At 32.1% G+C, this 23,678-nt stretch overlaps 1 protein-coding gene across 1 annotated transcript; it reads right to left on the bottom strand.

The window, feature by feature from the left end:
* Nucleotides 1-949: 949 nt before the first annotated feature.
* On the bottom strand, nucleotides 950-22,991 carry LOC132695775 (uncharacterized). Its single transcript, XM_060660232.1, has 3 exons — nucleotides 22,724-22,991; nucleotides 7,558-7,650; nucleotides 950-1,678 (listed from the first exon to the last, which is right to left on the bottom strand). The coding sequence occupies exons 1-3, from the start codon at nucleotides 22,989-22,991 to the stop codon at nucleotides 1,356-1,358; spliced, it is 684 nt and encodes a 227-aa protein (XP_060516215.1). The 3' UTR covers nucleotides 950-1,355.
* Between the last annotated feature and the right edge of the window lie 687 nt (nucleotides 22,992-23,678).

Genomic DNA, 23,678 nt, shown 5'->3' on the forward strand with positions numbered 1-23,678 from the left:
TTTTGGTTTACCTTGATATCTCCAGAAACAAAAAAGTTACAGCCAATTAAAATTTTATAAAGATAAGTGGAACGCACTGTACTGTCAAGAATGTGATTATTAAGGCCTGTTTTTAAAATTTAAAAATATATACATAGATAAAACGAAGTCCTCGCCTGTTAATGGATTTAGAATTCTATGGTAGATTTATTTTATAGCTCGACACGAAGAATAAAATGGCTACCGGAAGGACTCTTATAGTCAGCAGCGACTAAACTAAAATTTTATTGTTGGACATCTTTTAAAACGGCATTATGTGAGTCACTATTCATTTTTCCCTTAATTTTTGACAATATTGGGATACCGTTTTGGGCTATGAAATTAATCTTTTTTTCTTGCTTTCCAGTGTGCACACGATCCTGAAATTTAATGAATCCCCATACGAGTATAGTTTGATTAATATTTACTTAGCTGTACACGCAAACTTGAACTAAACCAACTTACCTTAAATATTCAATATGTTTGAAAACTGCGCTACGAGCGTTACAAACTATTGTTAAAGATTTGAAAAACAAAACCCTATAGTGAACTACACATCATATATTGTAAAAATATAACGTATATGTCAGATTGTCAAGTAAATGAACAATATAAATAAAAAAATATTTTGTTGCATTTGATTATAGTTCGAATTATTGAAACACATTTCAATTGCCAACAGCCTGCAATATTATTTTTGGTATATCGGAGCATCATAGATTTCTTTTTATCAGCTTAAATTAATGTTTCAAACGGAATTAATAAAATACCTCCATAAATACTATTTTGGTTATTTATTTAATTTTGGGAAATACAAAAATAAACAAGCCACGCGGAAAATAATTTCCTAATCAACAGTAGGAATATAAAATATAACATTAAAAAAAAGAACATTAATTTCAAAACTATAATGATCCCTAATCATAAATTTAATAATATAATGAACTTTTTTTAATTAATTTTAATTTTGTTTTTTTCTTTATTTATATAGTTCATTTTAAGGAAAATTCATTTAAATTCTTGCTAATTTGTGAATGTTAAAAGGACATTGTTTGTCAATACAATTATTTTGGAAAAATCTATTTCTTTAATTCTTAATTGCTAATTTGTTAGTTTTGGTTTTCATTTTTTCCATGCCAGGTAAATTAAGCTATCAGTAATCTATATATAACGTATTCTCTAAGGAAATATTCATAATTTTCTCTATGGCTTAGCGATTACGCGATTTTTATTACGATGTCATATAGTAGACGCCAACAAGAAGATGTATTTTGGAAAATATTTTCTGTTGCTGACAAGTTATAAGTGAAACAGCCAGAATTGCATTTCGCTATAAACTAGTTTTTCGGGCTTTTACGTTTAATTTCCGTAACCTGGTCGTAGACATCGGCATCTAGCTGTGATGACTCCGGGGTTGTTGTTAAAAACGGACCGCCTACCGATTCACCAGGTTTAAGCAAAGCGACGCCGTCAGTTCCCATCCTCATGCAATCAAAATGCAGGATGAGTACAGTTGCCCCCTGGATCCTAGTTTCGAAATCGAAACACATATGCAAGTTTTGTCCGGGCGTATGTATATCAAACAATTTCGCACAAGTCTCCACTTGGATCGGAATGTAAGGTATCGGCACCGGAATGCATAAAGGTGGTGGATTCTTCGCTGAAATAGAAAACATTAATTTTAAAAGGTGTCACGTGCGGCATTTTGGCGAATTTTTACATCTGTGTCGAATTTTTGAATTCCTTTTTTTTATTTCTTTATCATTAAAAGAGGTGCTCGTGAGAAGTTAATTTAAAAAGATGTGGATTGCGTAGCATTTTTTGTTTCATCCAGGGTATTCAGTGATAATTGGGACGCATTAAATGTATAAGTATAATACTTTAGTAGTAGTGATAAATTGTTTCGTACAAAAGTTTCTTGGACTCTCCTGAAGATTTAAAATATTATAATTTTGTTGAAACAGGGTGTCCCAAAAGTGTCACCCTGACATCTTTATTATTTTAAATGGAACACTTTTTTAACAAATTCTTATTCGAATTTTGCATAGTTTAGTCAGAAATTGAGGTTAGGTGTTTTTTTTTGTGTAACATTTTCATTACCCCGTATAAAATTGTGTTATGACGCTACTGATCCAGGTATTGCAACGAAAATTTAACCACAGACTACGGAGATGATGCACTACGCAACCAGTTTGACAGACGCGCCTCAGATTATACAGGGTGTCCCAAATAGGTGGTGCCGTTTTGCCGAATTCAATTAACAAAAGCTTATATATTTCTATTCAGATGTCAATTCTAGGACAAAAAATAAGGTAGGTTTGTAATTTATCTTATATTTAAATTTTCCTTACTTTTTCAGATATTCGAGGTTTAAGATAACACCCGTATAAATTCTTGTTAAATTTAAAGCTGGCCACATTAGGCCACATTAGGTATTTTTTAAATAGCAAAGATACGAACAAAACTTATTGCTAACAATACAGGGTGTCCATTTAGTACGTGGCAATTTTGGAAAAAATTTAGATTAATAGGTTAACCAAAAAAATATAACTTATCTAAAATACATATAAAATATATACTAACAAAAAACTTTACAACTATCAACTTTTTAAATAGAAATATGAAAACAACAAAAACAAACAGAAATGTCAAAGTTTGTTTATACCTTAATGCGTAAAAAAAAGATTGTGATGTCATAGCCAACTACATTTTTAAATATTTTGATATTTCTTTGTTGTTTTGATGCCAGATGAAGTGAACATTTTAGGAGGAACATTTTTAACTAAACTTTATGGACCGAATTGACGAACGCTTTTTGGTTAACTTCTTTTTTATAGATTAATTTATTGAAATTTGTTACCTTGGTTAGTTATCCTATAAACTTTAATTATTTATTTTTGTTATTAGGTATTTTCAATCAAGCTAGATAATTAACTATTTTAAATGTTTCTTTAAATATGAATTCTGAAATTTTATTAAATCTGTATTGTCAGCGATAAGTTTGACTGGTATATCTCGAGTATTACATTTTTAAAAGTAGTAGTATCGTGTCTTTGCTATTTAAAAAATATCTAATATTGCCAGCAAGTGACCTAATGTGTTATCTTAAACCTCGAATATCTCTAAAAGTAAGTAAAATTTAAATATAAGATAAATCAGAAACTTACCTTATTTTTTGCAGAGCATCACCCTCTAAGCTGAGGCACATTTGTCAAACTGATTAAGTAGTGCATCATCACCTTAGTCTGTGGTTAAATTTTCGTTGCAATACCGGGATCAGTCACAATTTTATATGGGGCAATCAAAACACATAACCTCAATCTCTGTCTAAAAAAAAATTGGAAATATACAGGGTGTTTCAGTAAAACAAAACAAAATTGATGGCGGAGGGGACACTTTTCGGACACCCTGAATTAACAAAATTATATTTATTATATTTATTTAATATATTTATTTAACATATTTATTTTATTTTATTATATTATATTATATCTTCAGGAGAGTCCAAGGAACTTTTGTACGAAACTTTTTTTCGTATCTCCTATGCTTTTCCAGTTCGTCTTATTTGGTACACGGAGTACATAAAAGATTTTTAAATTATTTCCAATATCCGAAAATATGTAAAAAATAATATATTTTAGTTCTTGCATATAAATATAAATGTTGTGAAGGAAAGAGCTTTTTAAATTCTGCCGTATACCAGTTATTTTTTATTTTCTCGATGATTGTTTTTTCTCCTCATTAAATTTTAATTAATCCTGGTGAGATAGTTGAATACAATATCGGAAGGACTACTGTCACATTTCAAAATTACAACTGGTTCTTGTGAAAATCTGAACGTTTTATTGAGGTTTTTACATTTTTCGTTTATTCATTAAAATGTAGTCAGTTAATTTTTATTGACTATCAATTGTAATATCTGATGCGCAGATGAGTTAGAATTTGAGTTCATGAAAGTCTAGACAAATGGGGGAATAGAAAATATTAATTCTAAAAGTTGTCACGAACAGACGTCGGGTGCCGATTGCTGAATTTTTGCAGTGTGTCTCGATTTCCCGATTCCCATTTTTTATTCCTTCTGCATTCCGGTTTAAATTGAGTAGTTTAGTTTGAGTATATTAGCGTAGGTGAATTCGATTTAGCGGTAGCATATCCGGTATGCTCAATTAAATTTTATGCGACGAAGTAAGAAGTTTGAAATGTTGTAAATCATAGGAATTTCAACGTCGACGAAAACTAACCAAAACACGAACCTTCGAAATTTTGGAGTTATGATTGGAGCAAGTTGAGTAAACCACAATTTCCGGCTTAATTATTGCTTGAAGTTAGGACTAGTTCACGGGGTAATAGATTTAATGTAATCGAAACACGTATAATGCAAGTGGGCATGCACGTGACACAACCAGAAAGAAACTCCGCCATTGTTGTGAATTTCTAGGTTTTTGCAATGGCGTTTGATATATCTTGGCGCTTGTATGATGGTATTGCAGAATAATAACCTTTTGTTCAGGTATAGATTTAGTTTACGATGTGCTATATATTATTTTAAGAATGTCAAAAGTTCGAATAATAAAATATTTTTAACGCTAAACTACGAAGGCATAGATGAAGTTTTATGGGATGGTGTAATAAAATATCCATTCTTTTAATGTCTTTGAAAATATATTGCGTATGGGGAAAGAAGCTACCTCCGGCCTTTAAAACTCAATAAAATGGGGATTTTTATTGACTATACACTTACTGCAAATATGAAGACACGGAATATGAATTAATAGCGGCAATCAAAATCCCCACACCGTAAGCGTGAGTTATGGAACAAAAAATCGTTCGAGATTTATTTTCGTTCATTTCAAGAATCCCAGGGGATAAACAAAATGTCTCCTTCATCTCCCTAAATTTATTTACTACATAGGGAAAGGAAGGCGCCAACTAAGGAGCTGACAAAAAAATTGAAACGGAATATAAAATATTTTCAAAATATGATTATTTTGATTCAAAAATCACATTAGGTAAGTAAAGTTTCCAGAAGTCTCAAAACCAGATAATAAAATATCTGCTAAATGTGTATTATTAATGATTTAATTTATTTCTATCATTTTTTTAAATAAAATAAAACAAGATAATAGCAATAATAATAATTAAAACGTTTAACCCGATTTCTCAAAAAACCATTAAGAAGGCAAAAAAAATTATTGATTGATATGAAACGACCTAAGTTTTAGAATAGACATTAACCCAGCAGAGATATCCACCCCAGTTCTATGTGTAAGATTATCCGTTTTTCACAAAAACTCCACATCTTTAAACGGGATAGTTCTAACCTCGCTATATAGAGTTTTATCATGGAAATTACATACAGTGCAAAGTTCAGTATTGTGAAGTTCATGCGCGCATTTTGCAAAGTGATTATTTCTTAATCTAAGTTGCTCTAGAATCCTAGTTGGGTGAAGTGGTAAATTAACAGTTCTGTTATAAAACATCGGGCCGTGAGAATTTGAAAGCAAATTTCTATTGCAATTTGCTTTGGGACTTTATCGGTGTCCATTGTAAGTAAGTTGACCAGAAAATTTAGACAAGTTTTAAGTATAGTCGCTTTTAAATGAGTTATAGCACACTCCAGTCGCAAGAAGAAGAAGTCCTAGATTTCGACATCATTAGGAAACGTTTGAACTGAAGTTACAGTCAAGCCTTGAAGAAGCCAACAGGATGATTGAAGTTTTATAAAAAAATATGGCAATAATACTATTAAAAATACGCTCTCCAAAAAATAAGTTTAGATATATAGAACCTGTGCGCTGTTGCGCTCTGCTTACAGAATATTCTGCCATGTCCCTAAGAAACGAAGAAGAAAAAGCAACTTCGAAATATTTATGTTGATTCATTACTTAACAGGATTGCTATTTAGAAAAAAGCACTACCCCGCCTAAAGGAAATGATTTTGGTTTTTGAGACATTATGACCAATATTTTCTAACAATCGCTCAAAGGCAAAGGCAAATGGCTGAAGTATTCTCGCATAAGATCTTCATAAGATTGATAAAGCAGAACTGACACCATAGTTCTGTAACTTGTGCCACAGTAAGTTATGACAGACAGAGTCGAAAGCTCTACGAAAAATTTCAAGTCCAAGTGCATTTCTGTATAATGCCGACAGCAGCATCCTTTGATAATACCGTTAGTCGGAAATTGTTAGAGTCTTTCTGTCTCCCATTGTAAAGAATGGTATCAAGCCCAGGAGACTAATAAATTTAAATTTTTCTGAGAACGGATTTAATTTCTTATATCGAGATGTCTGTATCGACAAGGCAGTCACGAGGTCCATAGCTACTCGAGGTGAATACGTTCCTGTCAAATAATAAATAAAGCACCAAACAGTATTCTGTAGACCGCCGATGTGAATCAATCGCTAGGCCCAGTCTTTTGGATTAATAATTGTCGTTTTTTCTATATAGTAAGTCAATTAGTTTAGATGAATGAACTAGATCAAGACATAAAAGGCACAGGATAACGTCACAGCAGGGCGGTCAACAAATTGTAGGGCAATTAAGGATTTTTATAACATATCCGTTTTAAGAGATATTTTGAGTTTGTAAAGGTTTATGGTTTTCGGTGTTCCCGTGAATTGCTTAGAGTATATTTGGTGATATACTATGGTTGTTGCAAATTCTGTAAACGCCTATTATTTGATTATTTGAAGGGCTCGTCAAAATAAATAAAGTCCCAACCCGTTTCGCTTTGGTTGTGAAAATTACTTTAAAATGAGCTGAAATTATTGCTTCCAAAATATTCATTTTGTTTCGTTAAGCTTTCAAACGGTGAATATCCGGAGACAGGAAAAATTGAAATTGTGAATATAAGAACACGTTTTGCTTAGTTGTATTCCTTTCCTCTTTTCGGATAAACCGATAAAAGAAAGAGGAACAGAACAATTACTTAAATCTTACATTGTTGCTGCACTCGGCTGAATCATTTGTCATATGTAGTAAAAAACGTTTTTGTGACTTAGGGGTCTGGAATTTGTTGGACCGTTATTCACTAAAAATAAAAAATAATAAGGGGATGTAATGAATTGATTGTCAATTTTATCGAGTGGGAAGCAATATTGGCTCTTATCGCGATGAAATATTTATCAGATTTTTATCGTTATCACGTAAAATATCCCCCATTACAACCCTTACTCTCGAACAGGCTCTATAATACCATTTTGCGTGGCTTTATTGCTTCGCTATTGTAGATTTAATAAAGATAATGAAGCTTACGTAGCGCGTGATAAATCGCTCCAATAAAATCTTGGTTCAAGTGTTAATGGCCAATCGGCAATAGAATTAATTAAACAAAACATGCCTCGATAAAACGTAACAATCAACAAGCGGAACAACAGCAAAACAGCCAACCCTAGACAGAGTCGAAAACAATAAATAATTAAACACCGTCTGGAGGGGAACAAAAACTTTTTTGCTTCGGTATCCAACGCAGCCGAACGCTCGAACTGAATTTCTAAGTTTTATTTAAAATTCCGCGTTGTTTTAAAAATACTTACCGGAAAATGAATTGGTGAATACTGTATTTTCATCCATAATCATTTCCATTGTTACGGCGAACTCTTGTGGGTCATATGTAAAATTCATGCAACCTGAAAAATCGCAAAAATCTCTGTTAACGTTTTGCCGAAATCAAATATTGCGTCGTAAAACACTTTGTTTTCGTTCGTCCGATGCACGTTTGAAATTTACTTGCGATGGCTTGAGATCCGGTCCCGTTTCATTTTAATATTTAGATCGCGTTTATCAAATAAATAAAGACCTCCCTCGGGCGCAGGCTGTGAGATTTTTTTTTATTCCCTTTTATTCGTGGAATACTATAAGAGTCATCGCTTTAAATAGAAACGATATTTTAAGTTTTGCCGCCTAAAAGTTATAACATTCGGTTATAGTCAAATTAAAGAACCAATAATACTTGCAAAGGTCGTACACAAAAAATGCTTCTAAAAGCTCCATTTTGGTGCCACTTTTATACTGTATATGTAGGTCCGCGATTTCTAGTTTTATACACCATTTCAAAACCCAAATGTATGCAGATGATACACAAGTTTATTACTCATTTTCGGGAGATAAAATTTTGGAAAGCTGTCAAATCATAAATAATGATCTAGAAATCATTAACAGGGTGTCCCTAGAACATTCACTCCACCTAAATCAAAAAAAATCTGTAGCAATGTCCTTTGGTTGGTCAACTAGTTGAAATAAAAATATCGAATGTGTGCATTTCTCTGAAAACCGAGGCAAGAAACCTTGGGCTTATGCTCGACAGTAAGCTAAGATTTAATGGTCACGGACAGCAATGGACTCACTTAAAATGCTTATATGGTACTAAAAATATTTTAAATCAATCATTAAAAAAGGTCCTGTGCGATTCGATAGTTTTATCTTCTTTTAACCACTGCTGCCTCAGAACGGATTCAAAAAATCCAGAAATACTATCTCAGATTCATTTTTGGGATTAAACGCGGCAGGCCTGTTAATCATAAAATGAAAGAAGTACGATGGCTTAATATCGACGATATCTCCATAAATTTAATCTCTATCACAAAATTATAAGATTGAAGTCTCCACGCTATCTTTTCAGAAAAATCAGCTTTCGCAAGGACGTTCACAATTTAAATTTAAGATTTAAAGGCCTGCTCACCGCTCCAAGTAACACCTCTGGAATTTTTGAAAGATCCTTTATATATGACATGGCTACAATACCTAATGCATTGGATCAGTTTCTTAAATTGCTTAACAATACATTTTCCACACACCTGCGTGAAGCATTATTATCATATATTTAAGTAAACTATTTCCAAATTGTAAGTCCTTCTATTTGCACAGATCGTACTAAGTATTTATTTTTTTATGTGTATTTTTCCTGCCTAGCACTGCTACCTTCTTGTTAGGATAGGTTTAAAAACGGAGGCTCAAAATATCTTATTTTATTCATATGAACCGTGTGCTTTTCATTGTATATTAATGCGTGAATAAAAATTATTTAATAGTAGCTTGGAGCTTTCGAGATGCGAACGCTGCACAGTATATTGAGAATTCCACAGACAGATGAAATCTGGAGGTAGCTGGATGGAAAGCCTCGCTGATCACTATAAAACAGAAGAATGTCATCATTAGAGAGTACATGAAGAAGTTATTCAATTGATTCCACCTTACATCTTGTATGTGTAGTGCTGGGACTGGTCAATTGACAACTTCTTAATTGACTAGTCAAATTCGATTAAAATGTCTTGCAACCGTAGAGTGTTATCTATCGTTATTTAATAATGATATATATTTTATAATAAATTATTATGCGTTTGTGATGTCCAATTTACCCATAACCATCTTCAAGGAAAACCCATATACGATATTTAGTACAAAAATTATAGACTAAAAAACAATTCAAGAATTTTTTTGAAATATATGGGGCGATTATTAGATAGTTGGGAAACCAAACTTATATATTTTTAAACGGTACACCCTGTATATTACTGCATTAGTGGGTACTCCCTTTCATACGCAATCACGCAATATAAGGTTCTTAACAAATAACACACCTGACACAGAGATCTGAATTATGGCAAATAGAAATAAAAAACAGTGCCAAATATTTTGGCATACTACTACAGCCACCTGAAATGGGATAGTCATACTCAGACACTAGTTTAAAAAAAAAACAGATCCCGAGTATATATTTTTAAGCAAACGAGACAAATAATTTCAATAAAAGAAAATATTTCCTTATACTTTGCGTTGATCTTGTCACTTTCACTATACGGTATTATCCATTAGTTACATAGTAATAAATTATATAACATAAAGGAAAAATATGTAACAAAAATATAACAAATTATCAAAGAAAAATTCTAATAGAAATATAAAACCACTTTAAGTACGTAATCGTGATAATTAAGGAGGCGACTGTTCTAGTTTTATTTGTACTACTACATTCCTGGTGCCCAGAGTAGCAAACAACTGAAGAATATTAAACGATAACACTCTTAATAGGGTTGCAACAGAAAAGCTATCTCAGTGGAAATAAAAAATTGCCTTGTAGAGTGAGGCTCCTCTTAGCACCACATACTTCAAAACCATCTGTATTTAGTAAATTCTGTTACTAAGGTAAATAATAAAAACAATGTACTATACGATAATATGGCCCAAGTATTAAGGACCGCATTGAGCGGCCAGAGTCATCAACATACTTATCGCAGGTATTTTCATAAATTCAAGTTTAATTTCAATTAAATAGAACATGGAATGACTAAAAAGTTGGTTGATATAATACCAATCGGCTCAAAAAATTAGCGCGTTTTTGATAACTATTTGCGCATTGTAAGGTACATTCGACCGTTGTCGACGCTATTTGCGACAGCTGTAATTTTATTATGTCAACAATTTTATAAAGTAGTACAGTCATACTATACTTATCTTGAAGTTAGTTCGAATCCTTTATATAGGATGAGTCAAAGTAAATATTAATTTTATTGAATAAAACAAATGTATATTATACGTCCATTAATTACTCCTATTAATGCTCTTTCAATTTCATTAAGCATTCCCTATACCTAAACTTAGTATATTTGACGTATACAGATTTTTACCAAGAAAACTCCGAAAATTTGTCTAAGTATCGCAATAAGCCAGGAAAAATATAAACAAAAAGGTCAATTTTTAATTTCGTGAAAAATGTTTCCTCCATTCCATTTATTCCATATTACTGAAGTGTAAATAATATTTTCACGTTGCAAATGTAAATTGGCCATGCAAATAATTAATTATTTGAAACCTGTCAATTTTGTATTAGATTTCCAAACGAAGTGACGCAGAGAACGTGGTTCCTTTATAATCGAGCTGCTGCACACCATGCCCAGCAAGTTACGAACTACTTAAATAATTTAGGCCATCCCAGTCCTGATCTAACAAAGATGGACTATTTTCTGCGGCAATATGTTAAAGATCAGGTTTATAAAGCTGCCCGTACGACAAAAGACGACATGAAATAGAGGATAAGGAGAGTCAAATGCTAGCGAATTCTGCCCAACCAACTAGACTAGAACGTGTATCGAAGTCGAGCAATAAATAAAGTGAGACTTAATTAAACAGTTCTTTTTTGTTTTGAAGTTTTGTCCTTAGTTTTTAAGTGCTTTTTCTGAAATTATTAGCAATATTAAAATTTCATTTTTAACATCATCCGTAGCGTAAAATGCTGTTTAAATTGTTTTTCTAACGTTGTTCAGTTCATAATTTTCCTTTTGTTTAAATCTCGGGTTTTATCAATTATTTCCGCATTAAATTTTGTATTAATCGGCAACGTCGGTGTTAAAAGTGTAGGGTATTTTTGGCAAAAAAATGGCCATAATAACCCTACATGGGGTGATTGAGTATAAAAGCGAGTATCTATTAATTCTATAATATACAGTTTCATTAAAAATATAAAATTGATTTGCCACATACTTATGAATCAACCTGTATATTTCTATAATTTTAAATTGTTTCTTTTCATCTCACCTATAACTTTCGTATTTAAGATTTTTCTCTATAACAAATAATAAATGAATATTAATATTACTTTGACACTATATATAAAATAAAATGCAATTCCACCACGGTGGATTCGAATTTATATTTTTCCGTTATGCATTGTCTAACTGCAGTCACGACTGGCTCGGGGAGGTCGGGGAAGCGGGATGCCATTACTACTGGGTATTTAATTAACATTGAATAGGGGTCGGTCGGTCGGTATTATTTTTCATCCTGAAGGCGCTCTGCACCGATACGTCTGGAAAACTTTTTCGAGATAAAAGAACATACTTTGCGGACGACAATGCTTTATTCAGACTGCGTGAAAAGTTTTACAAGTTCCGCGACTCTATTACGACACCGCCTTTAAGAGAAAATTGGTGAAATTTTGCTTCGTATAAGAGCCGTTTCTTTTCGAAATTAATTCCCGCACCTGAGGCGCTGAATTCAAGACTAGTTTCGGGATCAACTTTTTTATAATAATAAGTATGTTTGCTGAGGGGCTGCTCATAATTTCACTTTTGCGCTCGTTTTGATTTGTCGAGATATCTCGAGGGTAACGTCGAAATAGCTTTAGCCACGTCTTCGTTTAATATTTACAAAATTCGCGCTCTATTTAGTGATTGTTGCCCGTCGAATAAAGAACACATGAGGTGATTTTGAATCTCTGCTCGGACCGGCAAGTGAAAATAGCGCCAACCGAAGTGAAAGCTCATTAATTTTATTTCAAGAGAGGGTGGAAGTTGATTAATTCGTTCCACGAGTTTACCCTAAGAGATTTTCGGCTATGCATGAAACAGGTCCGTTATATGCTAAGTTGGGGAAGCTTTATTAAGAAATCTACACCGATTTATGCATCGGTTGCGTAATTATGACCCGTTATCCAATTAACTTTCAGTCCAATCCGGATATAGAGTAACCCGAGGGGGATTTCAAGTAGTGGATCTTTGTAAACTAAGTTACCGCCTCTACTGGAAATCACCTTAAGAATTACAACTAACTACCATCCGATTTATATTAATTACCACTGCATTTGCAATGAAATAGCTTAAGTAACGAGTGAAAATTTTTTAATTGTTTATTTTTTCAACTACATTTAGAGAAAAATAACAAAAATAAAATCAACAAATTAACAAATAAGTGCAATCGAAATGATATAATTTTGTTTCTTGCTAAAATTGAAAAATGTTAAAAATGTTTAAAATACTCGACATAAGTAAGTCTTTAAATTTCATTACTTTAATAAGTGACAATGGCCCATGTCTTATCCAATAATTATAGAAAATATATCCCTTATTTACTTAAATACCTTTTTTGGCCAATTTAACATATCCGACTGCTGACTTAAAGAAAGAAATATTTCATCATTAATTTTCTAATGAGCTTTTCCAAGACGTCCCTCATTTTGCACCATATTTGTCTATTTGGACAGGAACTAAGTTCCATGTATTTCCCGTCGTATCTTCAGTGTAATTACCTCACTATAATGCCAAAGGATTACCACTAAACCTCGATTTTTCTAAAAATTACCACTAAGATAGTTAGCCAATAATTTTTTTTTTGATATTTATTTTCAAAAAATCTGAAGAATCATTATAGTAGTAGTGACAAAGAAACTATCCTCCAATGAATATCAGAAATCTGGTAATATACCAATGTTTTAAGAAAAAATAACATTACATTTTATTTTAAGTATAAAATAGAATTAGAAAGCTGTATGAAAGAAGGAAATAATCTTCAAACGTATTTAAACTGGAGAATATGACTTCCAAATTGGTTATACAATTAATAAATCTGGATATTTTCCATTAAATTATTCTCGAGAATTTCTATAATATACTAGCGTGTAGCGCGAAGCAGCTTTATATTTCAAAAAGAAGACGCTTCGCGGTTTCTTGTCAAAAAAGGACTAATTGTTTTTCTATGGTGCTCCTGTGGACCACTATGGAACTTTCGCAAAATCAATGTAATTTTATTGTGCATACGCCCTCTATAAATTGACTTTCACGGTAGCCGAAATTCAAAATTATGGCAAACTTGGGTAAATATAAAAATTCCTAAGAGTAATAGGGATTTAAAATAATATTTTTATTTAAATATTTCGCCCGCCCTGTACAATAGACAGGAACAGTAAATCAGAAAATTATAGCTAAGGATCCAGTTTATGGTATTGTTTAAATCAAATTATCAGATCTTTTACCCAAAAACAACACACCCTATATATAATTCAAAAAATGTTCGAATTAGAGGTTATAGCCCTGCATCTCTCACGTTTCTTAGTACATAAATTTTTCCAGCAGAGTAAATGGTTTTCGAGAAAAAAAATTTTGACGTCAGCACAACTGGTCTGAGTGCGAGGAATAGCATTTTTCATATGGATATTTTGAAATATCTCGAGCAGCGTACGTGATAGACAAAAACCGTAAATAAAAAAATTGTAGCTCTTGGTGTTGCTTACAACATCGTTTGGACCACTTAGCCATATTTTTTACAAATTTTGATTTATGGCAAATAATTTACTCTGGAAAAGAACAATTTTCAGACTCTTTTAGATTTTTGTCTATACTTAATTGAAAAACCCTGTACATAATTGAAAAAATGATTGAAATATCTTCTGCATCTAAGAATTTTGTCGATTTGGTTAATAGTTTTCTAGAATATATATATTTTTTTCTCGAAACCAAAATGACAAAAAAAAATCAAAAATTTTTTTACGAGCTTTTTTGCTTTCGAAAAATTCGATTTCATCGATTTTCAAAAGTAACAATCTAACAATCTATCCTCTTTAAAGTTGTGTCTAGTTTTGCTTTTATTATGTTATTAAACGATAAAAAGTGGATTCAATAAAACATATAAAAGGCACCTCGAAAACATAAAATATTTAAAGGCCGGAGGGCGAAAGTTTGGATAAAAGCGAACAACGTCGATTTAATAATGGTACAAATTAATCAATCAGGAATTCACCTCAACTTTAACACTTTCTTAGATAAATAAATTCGTCGGTATACGATACGCCCATTTATCAGTCCTGCCAAAGTAAAATAAATTTTCGTTTGTCAGACCGGAAGCACTGAAGAATGTTGTTGGGCATTCGGCATTTACGGCTTCAGTTTCTCCGATTCGAAGAATTTGACGCGCTAAAGTTCAATTTTATCGTTTCATCGGTTTGTTACTTCAACGGATTACCGAGAACCAAATGAAATATATACTCCCTTTGCGAAATTCTGACAAAGGTTGAGATACTCCGAGCGTTCGTATACATCGGCGGTCTGTAAGCGTATCGCTTTACTCGTAAATGAAAATAATATAAGCTTCTCCGTCCTATGCTATATTCAACTAGTTGCAAAATTCGTACTAAACAAACCCTGACACGGAACGGCAACCATATATATGTTAAATGGTTGAAACTAGAATTTTCTGATAATCATAATTGAAACTCGATTTGTTTATTAGTTACATTTTACTCAATCAATCAATTGATGTTATTGGTTTTTTGTTTATTATTTTATTATTTTATGGTTTTATTTTTTATTTTATTTTATTTTTTATTTATTTTATTATTTGATTGTTATGACTGATATTGGCGCAAGTCAGCTGAACAATGAAAGTTACGAATAAGACTAGAACAAGAAAGTTATTAGTTTTATTAAAGTAATAAATTAAATTCATTAAATTACGTGCGAGCGTGATAATTTAATGTTAAACTAATATAAACTCCTAACAACTAAAATATTTGAGTTATACCTGCAATTTAGTACTGAGACCCTCAGTTAAAAACTATTTATTGATTCTATTTCTATTTTTATTAGTTTTTTTTTATAGAATCGCATGCAAAGAATTCTTAAAACTCATTTTCCTGGAAAAAAATGGTTTTAACTGAAATCTCGCCAACTAAATTTGAGCTATTTTTTCTCTGATTTAATATGTTGTTTGCTCAAAAATACATTTGAAACTTATCAGAAACCAATCAAAACTCCTATGGGCACGCTTTAAATTTATTAATTATTCATTTTTAGTTATATAACTTTGGGGGAGACGCATACGTTTTTAGGGTAGGTATTGATTTAGTAATAAATTTGGTGCTACCATCCCTAGGAACAACTGCTTTTAACAGGTTAAAACTAGAATTGTCAGATAATCTAGTAAAAACCCAATATTTTTCACCAGTTACTTTTCACTAGTTGAAACTAGTTTTAGATCACAGCGAGTGCCATATATCAATTATATATTATTTTTCTTTGTTACTGGCTTTAGAGTTTTTCTGTATAATTACAGTTTTATTTCAATTCCTCTTTATGAATTAATAAAACTAATTAATTCAATTCATTAAATTACGTACGAGCGAGATAATTTATTGTTAAACAACTGTAAACTCCTAACAAGTAAACAATTTTACAGCTGCAATTTAGTACTGAGACCCTCAGTTAAAAATTAGTTTAACTTGATCGTGTTTAGATGTTGTTGATAGTTTTCTTTAGGTTTCAATTATATTTTTATTTTAAATAATACATTTTATAAGCCGTTTATCCAAAATATGTTTAAAACTTACTATAAACCAGACAAAACTCATATGGCCACACTTTAAATTTATTAGTTACTGGGTTTTGTTCTATACCTTTGGAGTTAACCCAGAAGTTTTCAAGGCAGGTATTGATCTAGTAATTTTCTGAACTGACACGAACCAAGAACTGATGCAAGAAAATCTAAACTAAATAGCTTGCCTACGATGAAAAATATGAATGTTTTAATAACAACATAATGACTGGACAAATCAAAGTGTTGCGGTTGAGATAGATTAAAAAGTCCCTAGTTATTCTGACCAAAAAGAAACTTTAGATATTATATATCTACAACTATGTCCAGTGTAACTTCAAAAACACCAGATTATTTGGTGAGAAATCTCTTTAACTGCCCGCACTGACTTGGTAGTCATTCGCAATGACAGTTTAACAGCAGATAAGGGAGATACATTGTTGAAAATTCTTTTTTCAGCAACCACTCCTGATCTTAAGCCAATTGAGAATGTCTTTGACATGATCTACAGACTAAAACTTCCTAACCTTCCTAACACTGAAGATATTATCCAAATATGGAATAAGTATTTTTTTTAATGTTTTTCTTATCTTCCTTTGGAAATTTACCTTTTGTTAATTACCTTGGTTAGTTCAGAAGTCGCATAAATGACAGCCTGTAGTTATTTAAATATAATAAATGCGGTTTCGTTACTGCGCAAACCAATCCCGATTAGATTTGATAATTAGGTAATTATAATGTTTTCTTTTTGATGAAAGGCTCAAACATAATATCTTATAATTTCTATATATATAGTTTCTGTCTCATTTTTTTCATAAAACTCTTATCAAATTCGTTTCATTAATTGCGATAAAAAATACACTCGTGAAGGTTACAATAAATGCCGATGGGTACTAAAAAAATGGCTGGGATCAAAGGGAACGAATTGTGACTAATTTGCAATTTTCGCGAAACGTTTCCGTGAAATACGATGAGCAGAAACAAATCCGAAATGAATTTAACTAAGCGATTAATTTGAGCCTCGTTGGCGTTTGTTTAGGCATTTTGTAAGACGATATTTTCTATAGGATTATTTGACGTTAACAAGTTGAGAATTTAAAAAGGCTTTTTGTACGTGCTCCAGAACCACATTTTCGTTAAAGGCATTATTTAACCACCGTTCGTTCCTCTTTCGCTATAATCTATTAAATCGCTGTGAAACCCGGCAATGGGAATTTCAACTTAACACTAACGACTTGGAAGGAGCCGCCTTGAAACTTTCAAAGATTTTTTTTCTCTTTTAAAACCGTCTTGAATTAATGAAATGTGTATTATGTAAATACATACGACCCACTCAGAAAATTTCTTTTTTATTAGTTTTTCAATATGCGTATAATAATCGGATCGCATAAAAACTTTGTTACTTCTATGAGGCGCCATTAATAAATATTATGCTTTGGCAAATCACATACTTCTCAACAAAGCGTATAATTTAGCACTTTCATAAAATATCGGGTTTTATGCTTATCTTTATTAGAATGTAATTGGGAATGTTTTTTTATATATACATTTTTCATTTCATTTTTACGAGCGTGAAAATGGGGTTGCAGGCATTTGCAATTTATAGTCGACGAACGTCATTTATTACATTAAACAAAGTCGCTGTTCCGTATCTCCGATCACTGGTTTGTTTGAAGGTGTAAAATGTGTGCCTTTTTGTCCATAACTTTTTCAGTTTTAGAAATTTCGCCGATCGAATGTTGGTGCAACTGTAGTAGTCTGTCCACGACATTCAATTTTTTGCGGTAACACTAGCAGTATATAGGGTTGAGTTTTTTATTTTTTGGAACATCATCAAAAGCTGCAAAAATTTTTCGTATTCAATTTTTATCGACTTTAAATAGCCTGTAAACACATAACACACATAACGAACAATGTTGGAAAAAAATAACAAACAACATAATAACAGCTTCAAGAGATGCACTTGGAACAAGAAAGATGAATGTAAATAACAACAAAGTCAACAAACCATGGTCAAAATAGTCGTATGCAAAGAAAAAAGCGACGCATACTTAAAATATAGAAGCAACAAAACATCAGAAGATCGCAAACTATATAGCAACAAGAAACAGGGTGAATGCAAGGATAAAAGCAATCAAAGAGTAATATTGGGTAAGATTCACTATAGGGGAATATCATTGCTAGATACAATATCGAAAATTTTCACCAAAATCATAGCAGAAGAGCAACAATTTCGATATGCGAAGAACAGCAAGGTTTTAGAGATAACAGATCAACAACAGATGCCATCTTTATAATTCGCCAGTTAGTGGAAAAGTCAATAGAATACAACAACCCTATCCTCATGTGTTTCGTGGACCTAACGAAAGCGTTTGATAGAATACGACTTAATGACATATTATACTTACTTAAAGAAAAAAATGTATCTCCTAAAGTAATTAGAATCATAGAAGAACTCAATTACAACTGTTCCACTAAAATAAAAGCTGAGGGAAAGGTATCTGAAGAAATAAAGGTAAACACAGGAATAAGGCAAGGAGATAGCTTAAGTCCGTTTCTATTTAACTTATAATGGTCAAGATGATATAAAAAGTAAAAAGACTAACCGCAAAAGAATACAATATGGTAATATAAACAGAGAAAACTGAATGTCTGACAGTTTCTAAGGAACCAATAAGATGTAAGCTGGAGATAGAAGGGACAATCATAAAGCAAGTAATGTCATCAAGATACTTAGGAGTAGATGTGACAAGCCACCGAGATATTTACGGAGAGACGATATACCAAGTAAAGAAAGCAGCAGCCACAGCATTAAGGGATATAGTGTGGAGAAATAAACATCTAGGAATAAAAACGAAAACAAGAATCTATAAAACATCTATTAGACCAATACTTACGCATGCCATAGAAACCAGAGATGATACAAAGAAAACAAAACAGGCACTAAGAACAACTGAAATGAAAACATTAATATGCATAATAGGAAAGACTAGACGAGACCATGTAAGAAACGAAAATATCCGGCAACAATGTAATATTCAAGATATAGTAAGATGAAGAGAGGAGAAGAAATTGGAATCAACACGTAACGAGAATGGAAGAGCACAGATTATCAAAGATCACAAGAGATGGAAAACCAGAGGGGGAAATATCAAGAGGAAGACCACAAAAGAGATGGCAAGTCATCAGAATCACAAATAAGATTAAATATTACTCATTAAATACAAGTCATTAGACTTAACGTAGGAATAAGAAGAAGAAGAAGAATAGCCTGTAACTTGCTTGTGAACAAAAATTTGTGTGAAAGACCTCCTATAATTTTACTCCAAAAACCCCAACCAATTTCAAAATGCAATAATTGACATTATTTTAACAAAAAGTCATCTTTTGTTTGTTGCTTTTGTTAGATCCCAAGTGGTTTTCGCTATCTGGTCACACCAAATTGCGAGAAACATGAGACCAACTCAAAAACATTTTTCCCACCGATCCAAATTCTCAACGTAGAAAAGCAATAAACGGCAATTTGTGGAACAAATTGGAGAGGACCCCTTTTTTCGTGATGCACTTGCCATGTTTTCGGTTGATATGGATCCAGAGACGTTTGCTTCCCCCTTAGAATATATTATATCGGGAACAAGGGAATGTTTTCTGGCGTGAACGCTATTTTGGGATTACTCGATGGGAAGTATCCGGCCATCAAGTTTTTATCCAAGCGTCTTTTAACTTTTAAAAAAACAATCGAATACGACGTAAAGACAATCTTCAAGCTTGTCAATGTCATTGTACAATGTATTTGAGGGATTTAAAGTCAGTTATGTTGTTTCAGACAGAATCAAATCTTATTTTTCTTAGCTTCCGTAATGGAGATCTCTTAGAATGTTGCGAAAGATGAAATCCATGCAGGTAACTCGATGACGTATTTAATAACTACAAAAACTAAAAAAACGGATTCACGGTAATAAGTTGTTGCCTTTTAGACAATAAATTAGTACAGGAAATGATTTTTGCTATTGAAAACTCAAACAAGAAAATTGGAACCAAAATAAAATTTTCTAATTAGAGAATACTCTAACAAAACGGTTTCTTCGTTTCGGAAATTGTTAAATTTTCATCGCCTGGCGTTTAATTTGCTTTAACACCGAGACTAATCAATGTATTCGTCTAATATGTTAACGGGTGCAAAATTTGGTAATGTTCGAGTGTAACGGAATTAATTTTGAGGATGTAGGCCAAACTCTCGATTATATAAGTAATTTAATCTTGCCTCGAGCTACGTGTTACTTTGTTGTCGGCCCCGAACGAGCTTTGTATTTTTTTGTACATTTTCGATTCAGATTTATTTATTAATTTTTTTGACAAATGAGGGTATTAACTTTATCCAGAGCTTCTAGTGTAATTAATAACATTGAAAACGCACCAATCAGTTTTACACGGTTTGTTCAGTTTGTTCGCATCAATCTTTTAAATCGACAACGGTCAGCCTTTTCCAGCCGGGAATATTATTTTTCGTGTAGTAAATCGTCATAAATTTATTATAAAACATATTATGTCGGTCTGGTACCGGGAAATAAAATGCGATTGCAAAAATCGACAATAGTTCATTGCAATTAAGGAACGTCGAATATAAAGTTTATTATTTTTCCAAAGCGCGTCGATTATGAGAACTTTTACGAGACCTAGTAAATTACTTTTATACTTGTCTAAATCTCAAAAACCCGAAGGCTTACAGCAGGACTTAACAACTCATACTTCCAATTAGGGTCTACTTCGTAACAGGAAGTCTGTTTTCTATAGTCCTTCATTTTCCCTCTAGCAAGAGTATAGGGAAAATATGAAAATTCGTGGTATTTATACACAAAATAGCAATTATTATGTAGATTTCTTTGATAAATTCAAACTGGTTTAGTGTCACTTTTCAATTTCAACTGAATTTTGTTTGGAGCAACCTTTTAGCAACTATTTTAACAGATAATTAAAAAAATGCCCTTAAATAATCATATAAATTTCTTTGCTAAAGAATTTTATATTTTGTATAAAAAATATGCACTCCAAGTAGTAAACGTTAGACAGTTACTAGCTAAAGAACTAAACATTAATCAGACAAGAGGTTCCCATCAGCCCATTAATCTTCAATGTTATAATGGAAAGCATTACAAAAAATATTAATTATAATGGTTACTTCATCTAAAAACTCGATAGATGTAAATTAGAGAGCGATACGAAAATCTTTGAACAGACCAATCAATTTATGTGGTGCGATGGAAATTTGAAAGGGATATGAAGGAACAAATATAAACAAATATAAACAATATAAACACTGAGAGCAAAGCAAGGATTTATGCAGTAAAGACAAGATCGAGATCCACAAAATCGCTATACCACAGTATGAGAAATGAAAACCTTAAGGAATATAGCGGAATCCAGCTGTGGCAAAGTTGGTCAGAACAGAAGAAGAAGGATGAACGATGAAAGATTGCCAAAAATAGCAAAGAACAATATAACAGTTGGAAGAAGATCCAGCGAGGAGGTGGTATTTCTTTGATGAAGAAAAAGATGAAGCCATCACCCCCAAGATGGTATCATTTTTAATGCCAATTAAAATGAAATTAAAATTAAAATTGACTTGAAACTCACTCATTTTACTTCTTTGAAAATTAACTCCCAAAATGAATAAGTAAATTAATTACTTATATAACAAACAAAATCAATAAACTAATTCATCAAAATATATCAAATTAAAATTCCTTTACGCTTCCTCAGATTTGATATCCGTTCTATAGGCATCTTGCTGGCCTTGGAAGAAGCATAACTGTAGGGAAATTTTATTTCTAAACGAGATTGCTCCCTTGCTTTATCTGTTTAATCATAAAGTGTCGCTATACAGCGTTAAAGTCTTCGTTCATTTTAAGGTGATATTCCTGTACAAAACCAGCCACGCCGAGCTAAACACTCAAGTATGTTTGCTAAATACGGGTAATAACCTTGTCTTATATAATTAGTAAGTAGAGATTCTAGTTAACGTTCCATCCCTTGGAAGTGATTTTGTATGTCGCGGTATGACGTATTTTAAGTAACTTTAACTTGTTTGTTTTTGTTTACGACAACTGATTGGAATAAATTTTGTCCTCGCTACGGCCGCTGGACTTTCGAGATATAATTTTCACAAAGAGACCGCCAATATTAGTCCGTTTCTGTAGGTGAAAGATATGTTGACAGCATTACAAATAAGCATTGACCGTGTTAAACACATTATTGACAAAGGGTTTGGCAAGGGGTCGTAAGTGCTACTCGAGATCGAAATCTGCTTTAGGTGGAGCACCAACCATTATTATATTAAAGCCAATCAAAACTCCCAAAGCCACTATTCGATTCAATTTATATTACTGTCAATTTTGCTCATTTATCCATTCTAATTACGACAATAGTCTATCACTGTTAATTAAAGCTTACAACAAGCGTATCGATCGACTGTTGAATATACGTTTAATTTTAATTTCCGATTAATCTACTTCCGTCTTGATACGCTATAAATTTCGGCAAGTTTTATACCGACCTAGGGCTTCATTTTACACGCAGACAGCGATTCTGACAACCAAACAGCGCCTGTATAATTAGTTAACTCACCTTCCCTGTTAAACTGAAACTGATTTAGGTTAATTCCGAGGCAACACCCACAAGTAAGTTGTTGGCACGTGCATCCATTACTTCTGAATGCTAGACGTCTAACTTCACTTTTACTGCCTTGTTGGGCCGAATTCGCGACGCTGCTCTTGAGATTCCACATTTGATTTTCGTTCCCATTCATCTTTTTATTTATCAGCACATTCTCGATGGAAGACAATCGAAAGAAATGTCGTGACTTCACGTCGTAATAGATATTCTCGGAAGGCATATCGACATCTGCAATTTAAAAATTTCGTCACCAATATTTCGACACTGAAATATAATAACTGTAAATGTACAGTTAAATATTTAACTGATCTGAGGTGACTTTTATAAAACAAATATCTTCTCACAATAATAGCGATAATTCTTTGATAAATAAAATTATTACTAAAAAAAGTTACAATTAAGTCTATTTATCCTATATTAGCCACCAAAACCAAACCGAAATTTTGTAAACAATAAAATACATAAAAATATTTAAAAATAATGAAACCAAGTAACCAAAAACTTAAAAATCCGAAATCTGCAAGTTAAAATGAGCACCATGTCCGAAAATTAATATCGAACAAACTGGTAGAACATTTGCACATATCAACTTCAAACTTAGCAGCGAAGTAAAGGTCCGCGTCCGCATTTAAACAATATAAATTATAAATAATATTTCACAAAATATTTTTTTAATTTTTGAATTTTTTTTTTTGTTATTTTGACATCCAGAAAAAAATATATTTCCTCAAAAACTATTAACCCGATTGACAAAATTCTTGAATATCCGGTACTATAACTTTAATTTTAAGCATTTTTTCGATTACTTGCAGGGTTTTTCATTATAGGCAAAAATATAAAAGACTCTGAAATTTGTTCTTTTCCAGAATAAATTATTTGCCGTAAATCAAAATTTGTGGAATATACA

The sequence above is a fragment of the Cylas formicarius genome, unplaced genomic scaffold (genome assembly GCF_029955315.1).
Source record: "Cylas formicarius isolate icCylForm1 unplaced genomic scaffold, icCylForm1.1 PGA_scaffold_12__32_contigs__length_19106922, whole genome shotgun sequence".
Lineage (NCBI taxonomy): Eukaryota > Metazoa > Arthropoda > Insecta > Coleoptera > Brentidae > Cylas > Cylas formicarius.

Bases quoted from the DNA above. Each gene is read 5' to 3' on its own strand.
- LOC132695775 (XM_060660232.1), bottom strand. From the start codon at position 22,991: ATGCCTTCCGAGAATATCTATTACGACGTGAAGTCACGACATTTCTTT. The intron at 7,651-22,723 runs GTGAGTTAACTA...GCGATTTTTCAG, and splicing joins GTTTCAGTTTAACAGGGAAG to GTTGCATGAATTTTACATAT. The intron at 1,679-7,557 runs GTAAGTATTTTT...TTTCTATTTCAG, and splicing joins ATTCACCAATTCATTTTCCG to CGAAGAATCCACCACCTTTA.